We start from the raw sequence: 14,723 nt of genomic DNA on the forward strand, positions 1-14,723 counted from the left end.
CTAGTCTTGTACTTACACTGTAATGGTTTACTTTGTACTTGCAGGAGATGAAACCTACCAAGACATTTTCCAGGACTTTTCCCAGATGGCGTCAAACGACCCGGAGAAGCTGAACCGCTACCAGCAGTACGACTCGCAACAGAGGCCATGAGGGAGATGCTACAACTCAGGAGGACCCACTTGGAAGTGTGCAGATAGGTCCGGAATTCTAACGGGGTGTGCTCAGCACCAGTATCAGAAGGCCGTTTCTCCAGAACCTCAATGGCGAAGGTGTCTGTCATATATCGCTTTTAATTGGTTTTAATGGTCTACATTTTTACCCCTCGAGTAAAAAATACATTTCAATGTGGTGCTTTGTTGTTGATCCATAATAAGCACTTTTTGCAGTTCTGGTAGCATGTTTTCATAGCATTGATCTGTTGTATATTAAGCTACAAGCGAGATTCATTATGTCACAATGTTAAACATTAAGGTTAATGTCAACCCCCAGGTAAACATATCCTGCCATCTTACTTAATTGCACAAGGTCCCACTTTCCTCGTCTTAAGTCATCACTGATGTTTACGGTGAAACTTTGAAGTGTGAGTCGATGTACAGTTGGTGTAGAGTGCACGTTGCTGGTTTGTCACTCTTCCGATAATGTTGAAAAGCCCATAATGTGGCACATGCAAAGATTTTGATAGTGGGTATTTTTGATGACAATACTTTTGTTTTGTGTGATTTTAGGGGTAAAAATGAATTGTCAGATTCTCCATGTTTGACACCAGACTAGTTATTTGTTTGTGAGGGGATTGGTAGTAGTGTTTTGTTTTTGTTTTGTTGTGTGGGGAAAACAAGCCTTATGTTGTTTGAGTATCATTTCATATTCAATCTCATTTTGGGATTGAACCCGGAAGCCAGCTGCACCAATGTGTCGGAGGAAACACTATACAAGTCAGCGTGCATGCGGCCACACGAGTCGCTAGAGCGTGATGGGACAAGGACATCCCGGCCGGCCAAACCCTCCACTAACCCGGACGATGCTGGGCCAATTGTGCGCCGCATCTCAGTCGCAGCCGGCTGCGACACAGCCCGGGATTGAACCCGGGTCTGTAGTGACGCCTCTAGCACTGCCTTAGACCGCTGCGCCACTCAGGAGGCCCTGTGTTTGTCCCTTTCTGTATGTTCATGTTTGAGTTTAGGTCCCCATATTGTAGTACCCGCTGTTTCTGAAATGCTCACTATTATATTTCAAACTCAGTATTTTTGCTTCCTGCTCATTGGATAGCAAAAAATAACACCTACAAACAATCAGTGTAGATGAAGAGACCGGTATCCTTTTTCTGCACTGGGCTAAATCATGGTCACAGTGATTCTTGGTAATCTTAAACAAATCTACACACCACACACATGGTTATGGGCTTTAAAGAAAATACACCTGTACCATGTCAGAGTTTAAATGTATTAAATTGAGTTTGTATCCCAATATTACACTTTATATACACATCACAGAAGACTGAAATATAACAAAACTGTTTGAGAGACACCAGATTTTTGTTTATAATTATGAAAAATATTAACATTCCACCCATGAGGCCAAAGAAGGTGCTTTTGGTCATAGAAATCCTTCTGTAGCACTTTACTGCAGTCTAAGCCTTGAGACAATTGAGACATGGATTGTAATTGTGTGCCATTCAGAGGGTGAATGGGCAAGACAAAAGATTTAAGTGCCTTTGAATGGGGTATGGTAGTACTGAAGGTGCCAGGCGCACCGGTTTGAGTGTGTCAGGAACTGCAACGCTGCTGGGTTTTTCACACTCAAATGTCCAGTGTGTATCAGGAATGGTCCACCAACAAAAGGACATCCAACTGTAGGCTGTGGGAAGCAATGGCGTCAACATGGGCCAGTATCCCTGTAGAATGCTTTCGACAACTTGTAGAGTCCATGCCCTGACAAATTGAGTCTTTTCTGAGGGCAAAGGGGGGTGCAACTCAATATTCTGTGGATACATACTACTGTCACTCTTTTCGGCATTGCATTTACAACGCGAAGAGCTCTTCAGCCCGTTATACCTGGTGCTAACATGCTTCCTGTGTCCGTATCGGCTCCACATTCTGATTATGCCCACATTTTTATACCTGCCAAAACGATTAAAATAACGGAGTGTGATCAGATTTTCCTGACTACTTCTGGAGGTAGTCTGGAACCTAAACATTTCTTTGACTCTCGCCTGTAAAAACCCACCCACTGACCTCTCGCTAAACTCGGCCCACTGAGCTTTCATCCAACCAATCAATTCATCCCTGACTGTCTGGAGGTGGTCAGGAAGATCGGTTCTTTTAATTGTCTATACCCGTCTAAAAATGTGTGCAAGATCAAGACATGTTATCAGCAGGTATAAACGGGGCTATACTTAATACAACATGGGATATCTCTTGTACTGCTTTTGTATATGCCTACGTTAAATATAGTGGTACCAGAATAATTAAATAAGCTCTTGTAAATGCTGTTCATGTTCTTACATTTCGTCTTTTTATATTTTCTCTCCCTATACCACTCATATGTATACTATCCATGTAATTAAGGACTATATTACATTTACTGCAAATAGTGGACTGAAAATGTATTGCTGAATGTCGAATTGTTTGTTTGCTTTGTCAGATTGATTATATAAATACATTTTCCGTTGTGATTTTGTCTTAATGAATTTCAACAACAATTACAGCAATAATTAAGGGCTTTATAATACACAAAATTGAGTTTGGCTTCCATATTAAATGTCCTGTCCTCATTTTATCCCTGATACATAGATGTTATCGGATCCTTCTGAGAAAAGTCGCCCACTCTCTTCCAAGCAAAGTCCTTACCTCATGAAGGATTTATGTTCCTCCTCCATGGAAGGCGGGCGAATACAAACAATGCATGCGTCTCAGCCTCACCAGCCGTCCTTGCAATGTGCTCACAACAGTGATGTCACAGAGAAAGGATCACCATGTCGGCGACATAGTGAACATACAGGTAACTGCCAAAATAAAGGAAATAATTGAGTCAATTAGGGATGCAAAGTATATTGAAAGCAGGTGCTCCCACACAAGTGTGTTTCCTGAGTTAATTAATCATCATGCTTTTGGTCATGTATAAAAATTCCCAGTTTCCCATTATTTTTGCTGAGAATGGCTAGAAAAAGAGCTCTGGCTTTGAAAGAGGGGTTTCAAAGGAGCATAGGGGGTTTAAAGGGTGTGTCAGTATCCAGCTCTCAACCTAATTGAAAACCTACATATTTACTTTCAATAAAGCCCTAGACAACCAGGTGTGGGGAGTTCTTAACTAGTTAGTGACCTTAATTCATCAATCAAGTAAAAGGGAGGAGCGAAAACTCGCACACACTCGGTCCTCAGTGGAATGAGTTTGACACCTGTGATCTACGCTAAGGCTCATTGAAGCTGTTCTGGTGGCTCGTGGTGGCCCAATGCCATATTAAGACACTTCCGGTTGGGGTTTCCTTTACTTTGGCAGTTACCTGTACATCCCTGATGGCTTACCCACTTAAATAATTACACTTCGTTTATTTCACCTTGTGCAAAAATGTAAGGCATCCAGTCCTCTATTCCTCCGATGAGCTGTGGTGTGTTTAGTCTGTTCCAAAACCATTGTCCTGGAACGCATCACAAAATGTACTGCTAGCCTGGTCACATAACTGTATGTGCTATTGGCAATGGAATTACATCTGCTGTGTAGGCCTGTTACTCATAGTTCATTCTTTGGTATTGTATGTAAAACAATATATAAATAATAAAGGACAAATCACATTTTGAAAAAACAGAATTTGTGAGCCTGGGGAAACGGTTATTTAAGAGCATATGCAGACTCAGCCTGTATAGATGTGCCTGTCTAGGTCTAGACACAGTTTGTGGTGGTAAGGCCATCTGTCCAGTCTGTACCCAGCCACAGGTCCTAGATCCTAGGCTTTTTTTGGAGAAGTCTGCGCTCGGCTCCCCTGCAGAGAAGCAGAGGGCCGCTGCTGGAGACGTTTCCTCTCCATAAAAGAGAAATGTGCACAAACGCAAAGAGGCCAAGCTCCATTAATGTCACTCACCCAGCCACAACATCCAAGGGTCTCCTCGGTACACTGAGCCTGCCAGGGTCTACAGCTATCTGGGAAGAGACTGGCTCGACACACTCAGTTTTCCACCACAAAACACCAGAAAATGGCAACAAAAAAAACACACAAAAAACAGTACAACCAGCTCAATGCTTTTACACTATAATTTTACTATTAGATGTTCAGTGTTTCTTTTGGGGGAAAATTTTTGAAAAGGAATAGTTTCACCATATTAAAACTTTTTTTTTTGTCCTTAAAATGAATCACTAATCACAAATAATAATCTTCGCAAATGATTTTGTCAAAGCTACAAAATAAGTAGGGCTTTACAATGATGGTAAAAACTTCTGGGGTTAAGTGGGTTAAAATCTTCCTAGAATTCAGAGGGACATGCCAAAATGCAGAATTTTGGCACTTTAGCAACTTTGTATTCATATTAAAAACAGATACATTGAATTTTACATGTGGTCTATATTAAAGGGCACTTAATTTAATATAACAGGCACAAAAGGGCCTCATTTCGTGGAATGACCCTTTTATACAACACTGCAGATTATACACACACACACACACACTTGTACACTTAAGCTTACTTTTGCTCTTCAAACATGCACAAAAGGAGGATCCTTACCCCTCAGGATAAAGCCAACTGTCACAAGACCAGGTAATAACTTAATCTACTGGAACCAGAGGCAGAGACTGAGGCCTCATAGACAATGGCTTGACAGGACACAACTCCTGCTCAGACCTTGATGTATCCACCTCATTAGCGGTAGGCCTCAGTTCTCTTCACCTCTAACTCCCGAGACCCACAGCTCAACAAGCTAACAGCACTAACGGGTAGACTGCTCACGAGTTCACTCAGAAAGAATGGCTAGGGTTTCATATTTTGTAATGGGCTTGCGAGGGGAATCCAAACAGTCCTGCCTGTATTTTCTAAATGCTGATGATGAATGGACGGCCAGGATGAATAGGCATAGTGTTGCAGGCATTCTTTCACACCGCAAATCCTTCGTCCTCCACCACATTTCCTGACAAAGAGGGAGGATGAAAAGTGGAGGACGTGTAGAATATTATACAGTCCTTCCACCCCCTCCTCTTCCTCTCACTTGCTACTTCATTCTGCAGTTCAGCTGTTTATGTCTAGGTTCCCAAAATGGGCCGGCACTGTTGCCCCTCTCGTTTAGAGGAGACTTTTTATGAGAGAGGGCTTCCCGGAGGCCTGTCCTTCACACCCCAGTGAGCAGCCAGCGGTCAGCCTTTCCAGCAGGCTGCTCCAGCTAGGAAAATTGAGTCCACTCATCACAGGTCTGGCCTCCAGCTGTTCAGAGGACCCCAGAACACCCCTCTCTGCCAGGGATGGGGAACCCAAGCTGGAGAGAGTGAAGGCTGGCAAGTCTAGCCCTAGTGACATCCCTTCTTTGGGTCAATCAGCTTTTACCATACAACTTTTATGGAAGTATGTAATATCATGGCCAGGAGGTTTTCATACTTGTTCTGTGAGGTATGGAATTCAGGCTTATGTTTAGATACACTACATAACCAAAAGTATGTGGACACCTGTTCATCGAACATCTCATTCCAAAATTATGCGCATTAATATGGAGTTGGTCCCCCCTTTGCTGTTATCACAGCCTCCACTCTACTAGGAAGGCTTTTCACTAGACGTTGGAACATTGCTGCGGGGACTTGCTTCCATTCAGCCACAAGAGCATCAGTGAGGTCGGGCACTGATGTAGGGCAATTAGGCCTGGCTCGCAGTCGGCGTTCCAATTCATCCCAAAGGTGTTCAATGGGGTTGAGGTTAGGGCTCTGTGCAGGCCAGTCAAGTTCCTCCACACTGATCTCGACAAACCATTTCTGTATGGACCTCACTTTGTGCATGGGGCATTGTCATGCTGAAACAGGAAAGGGCCTAGCCCAAACCATGAAAAACAACCCTAGACTATTATTCCTCCACCATCAAACTTTACAGTTGGCACTATGCATTCGGACAGGAAGCGTTCTCCTGGCATCCGCCAAACCCAGATGGCAGAGCTCCAGAGTTCCTCTGTGGAGATGGGAGAACCTTCCAGAAGGACAACCATCTCTGCAGACCTCCACCAATCAGGCCCTTATGGTAGAGTGGCCAGACGGAAGCCACTCCTCAGTAAAAAGGCACATGACAGCCCGCTTGGAGTTTGCCAAAAGGCACCTAAAAAAACAGATTTTCTGGTCTTATGAAATCTAGATTGAACTCTTTGGCCTGAATGCAAAGCGTCACATCTGGAGGAAACCTGGCACAATCCCTACGGTAAAGGATGGTGGTGGCAGCATCATGCTGTGGGGATGTTTTTCAGTGGCAGGGACTGGTGAGACTAGTCAGTATCGAGGGAAAGATGAACGGAGCAAAGTACAGAGAGATCCTTGATGAAAACCTGCTCCACAGCGCTCAGGACCTCGGAAGGTGAACCTTCACCCCAGTCGAACAGGACAAGGACACTACACACACAGCCAAGACAAAGCAGGAGTGGCTTTGGGACAAGTCTGAGTGTCCTTGGCTTTGGGACAAGTCTCTGAGTGTCCCAGCCAGTGATCGAACTTGAACCCGATCGAACATCTCTGGAGAGATCTGAAAATAGTTGTGCAGCGACGCTCCCCATCCAACCAGACAGAGCTTGAGAGGTTCTGCAGAGAAGAATGGGAGAAATTCCCCAAATACAGGTGTGCCAAGTATGTAGCGTCATACCCAAGAAGACCCGAGGCTATAATCGCTGCCAAAAGTGCTTCAACAAAGTACTGAGTAAAGGGTATTTTGCAACAATTTCTAAAAAAAAAAAATGTTTTTGCTTTGTCATTATGGGGAATTGTGTGTAGATTGATGTGCGAAAAACCCCAATTTAATCAGTTTTAGAATAATAAGGCTTTCACATAACAAAATGTAGAAAAAGTAAAGGGGTCTGAATACTTTCTGAATGCACTGTAAGCCCTTCATAAACAAGGGAAAGCTAGCTCGCGTGAGCACAGCCACTCTTGTGATGCAAACTAGGTCGTAACCTCCAGTGAAAAAGCTGCAGGTTAAAGAAGAGCACTGAACTCAGTTGCACGTTTATTGTAACTGGGGAGAAAGTAAGTATGCATGGCTCGATTTTGTTTTCATGTGAAGAACATTAGCCAAGTCCTTCAGAAGAAATGATGATGCAGGCATGCAAACAAACCTCAGCATGATGAACATGCAGTTTTGTGCTATCATCACTTCATGATGGGTCATCTCTTCATGTTTTTCTTGATGATCGTTGTCCCAATGGGATGTCCGATGCACTCTGCCCTCTAGTTATCAGAGATACCAGGCCACATCAGCCAAGATCCACAACATCCCACCCATTCCATCTCAAGACTCATCAAGAGGAGTCAAAACAGTCTGCCCTGTCCAGAGTCCCATGAACCACCTACACGTCACTTGCTGGCCCATAAGTCAAGCGAATATGCTGGGACCCTGCATTCAGCTCCATAGCCACACACTCAATTTCACAACCCTCCTCTCCGACGACTACTGGCCCATGCTGATCCGGTGGGTCTGCTCGTTTGCCTAAACAACATGAGTATGCTGTTGAGCCACCGTCCTTTCATCGACACTTACTCACCAATGTTCCAGCAGACGGTGACTAAACGGGCGAGAACGCCAAAAGGTATGCACAGTGCTACTCGTTCCTTCCATTTCTCCTCCCCTGCCCTCATTTGTTTGTCAGTTTGCTGACAGGCACTGGAGGCGCCGGTCTACTGCCTGCCCATAACTTCTCCCCAGGGTTTACAGCTTGGCCTGGCTGGACGCAACCTTAGAATATTTTTTTTTCGCCTTGTATGGTGTTGTGATTTTGCCCCCATAACCCACCAATTTTAGAAAAGGACGATGTTGCTCCGGATATTGATTCATAAAGACAAGTTCCTGGTTTAGAACTTGTTAAGGTTACAGGAAGAGTTCATGAGGTCACAGAACAAAGTCATGGTTAGAGTTGATATAGAATTATAGAACCTATAGAATTATTCCATGTGGCAATACTGGGGTCATAAAAAGGTTGATTACTTAAGTGATGATGGAGAGTGTTTGTGTGCGCACGTCATTACTCTGTTCAATTACTTGGTCAGATAAGTGAGCGCCAAGGATAGGATGTTGAGGAAGAAGAAAACAAGCAAAGCTGAGATAAACATTAAAGTCAATGTTAACTATTTAAAATGTATGAGTTTCTTCCAGGAATTGAGATGATTTTCCACTTTTTTTCCAGAAATCTACAATATTCCACCCGCATAGAACAGACATACGGGAAGTGAAACGTTGGCAGTCCGCTCATCTTTGGGAAACAGGGTGGAGAGAAGGGAGGCTCATAGTGTGACTAAACATTTCCTCCTCTCAGTTGGGGAGTACAGGGTGTTATAGCGTCGTGTGTTGTTTGAGGTTAGGTATTCACCTCAAACCCACAATTTGGCCCATGTGACTAGCTCAGTCTATAATCAGAACAGGATTTCGATAGTCCATTAGTTAAGGGAGGCATTTACAATCTCATTAGTTGTGTATTCCCAGATGGTGAATGATGTTAGCAACTGTACCTCGAAAAGAATAGAGACCGGACTCACATGAGTAAAGATTTAGGAATGAGGAACTCTCACTCTCAATAAAAGGCTATTATGAAGACTTCCATGACTCAATGTCTGGGCCAAAAACCTACTGGTAATATTACTGACAAGCCATTTCATTAATGGGAATTGACAGCTACAAAACATTTCTGACAAGCAATTAACGAGTAGCACTGGACTTTTCCACTAGTTTTTATGGATACAAATTTAAGTACCAATACTTTCATCCCCAGAGTTCCATATCATGCAGAAAAACTGCCCATTATTATCGTTTCCCAAAAGCTTAACATTCCCTCTATAATAAACATGCATTTGAGTCGTTCCACAAAAAGAGTGCCCTTTGCATCCCTTTGATATTTTAAGTAGAAACTGTGCTCCAACGTTGCATTTTAAAAGCCTGTTATTATTACATGAAGTGCCCTTTAAAATAGAACACATTTAGAATTCAATAAATCAAGATTCAGCATTTTGACATGGTGAAACCTTGAATAAATGCACCCTCTCACTTCTAGGAAGATTTCAACCCATTTATTCAAGGTTTCACCATCATTGTAAAGCCCTAGTTATTTTGTGGCTTTGACTGTCATTTCTGAAGATGAGTTAAAACATCAATAAAATAACTAATGTAAACATATAGATATTTAAGTAATTCTAGTACCAGATTTCGTGGGGAATGTCAGCTTAAGAGGTTTTTAAGGTCAACCCTGTTACGTGAACTGAACTGTCGATTTAATACGGTGAAACTATTTTCAGTAGAAACATTGAACATCTATAAATCATAGTGTAAAAGCATTTGAACTGATTCTACTCTTCTTTGACATTTTCTGGTGGAAAACTGAGCGGATCGAGCATAACACGTCAACCCTGCCCAGCTAGCAATGAGGAATCGGCCCAGAAGCGTCCCTGTTCCAGCAAACTGAATGTAGTCTATCACAGTGCCATCCGTTTTATCACCAAATTCCCATATACTACCCACCACTGCGACCTGTATGCTCTCATTGGCTGGCCCTCACTACATATCCGTCACCCAACCCAATGGCTCCAGGTCATCTATAAGTCTTTACTAGGTAAAGCCCTGCCTTATCTCAGCTCACTGGTCACCATAGCAACACACCCGTAGCACACGCTCCAGCAGGTATATTGCACTGGTCATCCCCAAAGCCAACACTTCCTTTGGCCGCCTTTCCTTCCAGTTCTCTGCTGCCAATGACCGGAACGAATTGCAAAAATCTCTGAAGTTGGAGTCTTAGATCTCCCTCTCTAACTTTAAGCATCAGCTGTCAGAGCAGCTTACCGATCAATGTACCTGTACACAGCCAATCTGTAAATAGCACACCTGACAATCTCATCCCCATATTATTACTTGCTCTTTTGCACCCCAGTATCTCTACTTGCACATCATCATCTGCACATCTATCACTCCAGTATTAATGCTAAATTGTAATTATTTTCGCCTCTAGGGCCTATTTATTGCCTACCTCCCTACTCTTCTGCATTTGCACACACTGTACATAGATTTTTCTGTTTTTATTTTATTTTGTGTTATTGACTGTACGTTTGTTTATGTGTAACTCCGTGTTGTTGTTTTTGTCGCACTGCTTTGCTTTATCTTGGCCAGGTCGCAGTTGTAAATGAGAACTTGTTTTCAACTGGCCTACCTGGTTAATAAAAAAAGGTGAAATATATATATATTTATTTATTTTAATTCCGGGGGGCACGAACTGATTGAATCGGCCCAGAATCGGCCCAAGTACATCGGGCCGTTTCCGTCTACCAGAAATCAGTCGACTTTGCCGGCATCTTACCAGAATCCCCCGAGAAGCGACCCGATGCAAATTTATGTAAATGTATACAAAATTACCCAATTTAGTAATTTTAAATATTACTATTATACATGTAAATTATACCCATCCACAAAAAAAACATTTAGTCTCGGAGGAAACACCATACACCAGGTGATCGTGTCAGCGTGCATGAGCCAATCTCGCCACAGGAGTCGTTACAACGCGATGGGACAAGGACATCCCGGCCGGCCAAACACCCCAACTTTGACAACGCTGGGCCAATTTGGCGTCGCCTCATGGGTCTCCTGGTCACGGCCGGCACAGGTCTCGAACCAACATTTGTAGAAACGCAGTTTGCACTGCAACGCAGTGTCTTAGACCGCTGTGCCACTCCGGAAGTTCCATCCAAAGTATTTAATGCTTATCAATTGCCTTGCACAAAGTATCAAAATACTAAAATACTACACAGGACTACTAAAGAATTTCATTTAAATGTTAATTGTATTTTTTGATCACGGAAACAATGAGAAAATATGGAAAAATAAATGTTAATTATATAAAGCAGCCCGTGTAATCATCTGCCAGAGAGTAGCCCCAATTGGCCCGAGCCCCAAGTAATACCTTTGGGGCAGATAACCCTCACCAGAATCGGCCCAAGCCCCAAGTAATATATACAGTTGAAGTCGGAAGTTTACATACACTTAGGTCATTAAAACTTGTTTTTCAACCACTCCACAAATTTCTTGTTAACAAACTAGTTTTGGCAAGTCGGTTAGGACATCTACTTTGTGCATGACACAAGTAATTTTTCCAACAATTGTTTACAGATTATTTCACTTATAATTCACTGTATCACAATTCCAGTGGGTCAGAAGTTTACATACACTAAGTTGACTGTGCCTTTAAACAGCTTGGAAAATTCCAGAAAATGATGTAATGGCTTTAGAAACTTCTGATAGGCTAATTGGCATTATTTGAGTCAATTGGAGGTGTACCTGTGGATGTATTTCAAGGCCTACCTTCAAACTCAGTGCCTCTTTGCTTGACATCATGGGAAAATCAAAAGAAATCAGCCAAGACCTCAGAAAAAACATTGTAGACCTCCACAAGTCTGGTTCATCCTTGGGAGCAATTTCCAAACGCCTGAAGGTACCAGGTTCATCTGTACAAACAATAGTACGCAAGTATAAACACCATGGGACCACGCAGCCGTCATACCGCTCAGGAAGGAGACGCGTTCTGTCTCCTAGAGATGAACGTACTTTGATGCGAAAACTGCAAATCAATCCCAGAACAGCAGCAAAGGACCTTGTGAAGATGCTGGAGGAAACCTGAAAGGCCGCTCAGCAAGGAAGAAGCCACTGCTCCAAAACTGCCATAAAAAAGCCAGACTTCAGTTTGCAACTGCACATGGGGACAAAGATCGTACTTTTTGGAGAAATGTCCTCTGGTCTGATGAAACAAAAATAGAACTGTTTGGCCATAATGACCATTGTTATGTTTGGAGGAAAAAGGAGGAGGCTTGCAAGCCGAAGAACACCATCCCAAACGTGAAGCACGGGGGTGGCAGCATCATGTTGTGGGGGTGCTTTGCTGCAGGAGGGACTGGTGCACTTCACAAAATAGATGGCATCATGAGGGTGGACAATTATGTGGATATATTGAAGCAAACTCTCAAGGCATCAGTCAGGCAAAATGACTTAAGGACAACAATGTCAAGGTATTGGAGTGGCCATCACAAAGCCCTGACCTCAATCCTATAGAAAATATGTGGGCAAAACTGAAAAAAAGTGTGCGAGCAAGGAGGCCTACAAACCTGACTCAGTTACACCAGCTCTGTCAGGAGGAATGGGACAGAATTTACCCAACTCATTGTGGGACGCTTGTGGAAGGCTACCCGAAACGTTTGACCCAAATCAAACAATTTAAAGGCAATGCTACCAAATACTAATTGAGTGTATGTAAACTTCTGACCCACAGGGAATGTGATGAAAGAAATAAAAGCTGAAATTAAAATCACTCTCTACTATTATTCTGACATCTCACATTCTTAAAATAAAGTGGTGATCCTAACTGACCTAAGACAGGGAATTTTTACTCTGATTAAATGTCAGGAATTGTGAAAAACTGAGTTTAAATGTATTTGGCTAAGGTGTATGTAAACTTCTGACTTCAACTGTACATTTGGGCAAGATAACTCTCACCGGAATCAGCCTGAGCTCAATCCCCGCATCCTAGCCATAAGTAATACTGCCGAAGGCAGCCCAGACCCAAGCCACATGACGTCGGCCGTGTCTGACTCTCAGCCAGAATCGGCCCAGATCCACTGTGCTAGCTGGGTTTTACAATTACATTTTTTGGGGTGAAGCTTGCATTCAATTGCCACCCCCTGTTGCACACAACAAACTTCCATTCCCTGTCACAAGGGGATTTATTGTTGATTTAAGATTAAATCATCCACCATGTTTATTTGGCTCTTATTAGGCACTTAGTATAGTATTTTTTTTATTTAACCTCTTGATGGGAAATGTTTTATTTATTTATTTATAAAGGTGAACATGTGCTCTTTATGACAACGTTAAAATTAGGTGAAATATACAATACCAGTCAAAAGTTTGGACACCTACTCATTCAAGGGTTTTTCTTTATTTTTACTATTTTCTACATTGTAGAATACTAGAGAAGAGATCAAAACTATGAAATAACACATATGGAATCATGTAGTAACCAAAAAAAAAAAAGTGTTAAACCTAAATATATGTTTTATTTGAGATTCTTCAAAGTAGCCACACTTTGCCTTGATGACAGCTTTGCGCACTCTTGGCATTCTCTCAACCAGCTTCATGAGGCAGTCACCTGGAATGTATTTCAATTAAGATGTGTGCCTTGTTAAAAGTTAATTTGTGGAATTTCTTTCCACACTTGCTTCATTCATTCTTGCCCAGCGACATTTCAAGAGAACTCTCATCCCTTCCCCAGATGGCAATGGAATAAAGAGGGCACATTTTAACAGCAGCCACTCATTAAATACAAATTACCTTAAAGTTAACAGTTGCTTCTCATGTTAAATATCAAACGTTGCCTCCATACCCCCAACTGGCATTCCACAGTCGTTCATATAAACAAATAAAACCAAAACCAACTGGGGAAATAGAAATACCCTGTGCCACTGAAACTCAATTATACACAGCCTCATTTAGTTAGTTGTCTTTCCATCAACAAGTGTTAACAGTTTGCATTATGCAGCCAAAAACCTCAGTTGCGATGTCTGTTTATATTAATTAGACCTGTATTTCTAAGCGTAGGTGAGTATGTCCTTGTAAATGCAATGTGACTGTGTGTATCATCAAGCCCTTGGTATGGTAAGGAGTAAGCTAAACTGGGCGGAACAATGGCAGGCTGAGGCGGCCCGGCTGACGGGCAGACTGTGATGAGGAAAAACTGCTCAGAGAATGTAAACCAGCCTAAATGTGTAGGATTAGAGGGATTACGCTATGTACACGCAGCACATACAGGAACAAAAATAAGCACACATGCTCCATTCTCCAATATATACACACATTTTTAATTGTACTGACAGAAAATTAGACCATTTAACAAGAGAATGTAAAACATTCCCTGTCTGACAAAGGGGGCCAGGACAGGACCGTGTAAAAGAGGGACGGAGGGGGGACAAAGAGATGCATGCTGGGATGTCAAGATTCTTCCTGTAGAAGCCTCGTAACGCCACCTGTGGAATAGAAAGGCCAGAGCAGTTAGAAGGATACGACCTGAATAGGCTGTGTTTGATCACAAAACACCTAATTCATTGCTTGTTTTTACAAGAAAGTTATGGTAATTAGGCCTATCTATATTTCAATGTTTATTAACCCTTCTCCTACAATGTCCGTGGCCCTGCGGAAATCTAGAGATGTTTTTTTTTTGCATGGGCTGCATCTCAATCCATCACATCCGCCGATATCACCCTTCCGCATCTGCGGTAAAAGGTGGCAGTGCTAGAGTGGTCAGACCATGAGACGTCCCAAAAACCGGTCTTCTCACAAAAAAGTCTAAAGCGTCCAAACGGTTTGGCCTACAAACTATTATGAGAATTCCCACGAACACGATGGTATTCGCCATTGTAAGTATATATGGGGATAGTTTAATGCCTTAAATAAGAAGTTAAATAAAAATAAATACAAATAGCTTCCTGATCTTTGTTGTATCTCAGATATAGGACAGACACTTCAGAACAATTTATTTTGTT

The 14,723-nt window shown here is 42.4% G+C and overlaps 2 protein-coding genes across 7 annotated transcripts in view; one reads left to right on the plus strand and one right to left on the minus strand.

Moving 5' to 3' along the window:
* LOC106613490 (arf-GAP with coiled-coil, ANK repeat and PH domain-containing protein 2) overlaps positions 1-2,672 on the plus strand; it is a 121,265-nt gene extending 118,593 nt beyond the window's left edge. For all 6 annotated transcript variants that reach the window (XR_006756890.1, XM_014215776.2, XM_014215775.2 and 3 more), the window contains one exon: positions 45-2,672. Coding sequence is in view for 5 of the 6 variants with exons in the window: in XM_014215776.2 (XP_014071251.2) it covers positions 45-151 (107 nt within the window). In the remaining variant the exon portion in view is untranslated. The remainder of the gene's footprint in view (positions 1-44) is intronic.
* Positions 2,673-14,021: 11,349 nt separating this feature from the next.
* Positions 14,022-14,723, minus strand: part of LOC106613492 (26S proteasome non-ATPase regulatory subunit 1) — a 113,394-nt gene continuing 112,692 nt past the window's right edge. The window contains exon 25 of the mRNA XM_014215780.2: positions 14,022-14,207. The gene's annotated coding sequence lies outside the window, so the exon portion shown is untranslated. The remainder of the gene's footprint in view (positions 14,208-14,723) is intronic.

Source organism: Salmo salar, chromosome ssa10 (assembly GCF_905237065.1).
Source record: "Salmo salar chromosome ssa10, Ssal_v3.1, whole genome shotgun sequence".
Taxonomy (NCBI): Eukaryota; Metazoa; Chordata; class Actinopteri; order Salmoniformes; family Salmonidae; genus Salmo; species Salmo salar.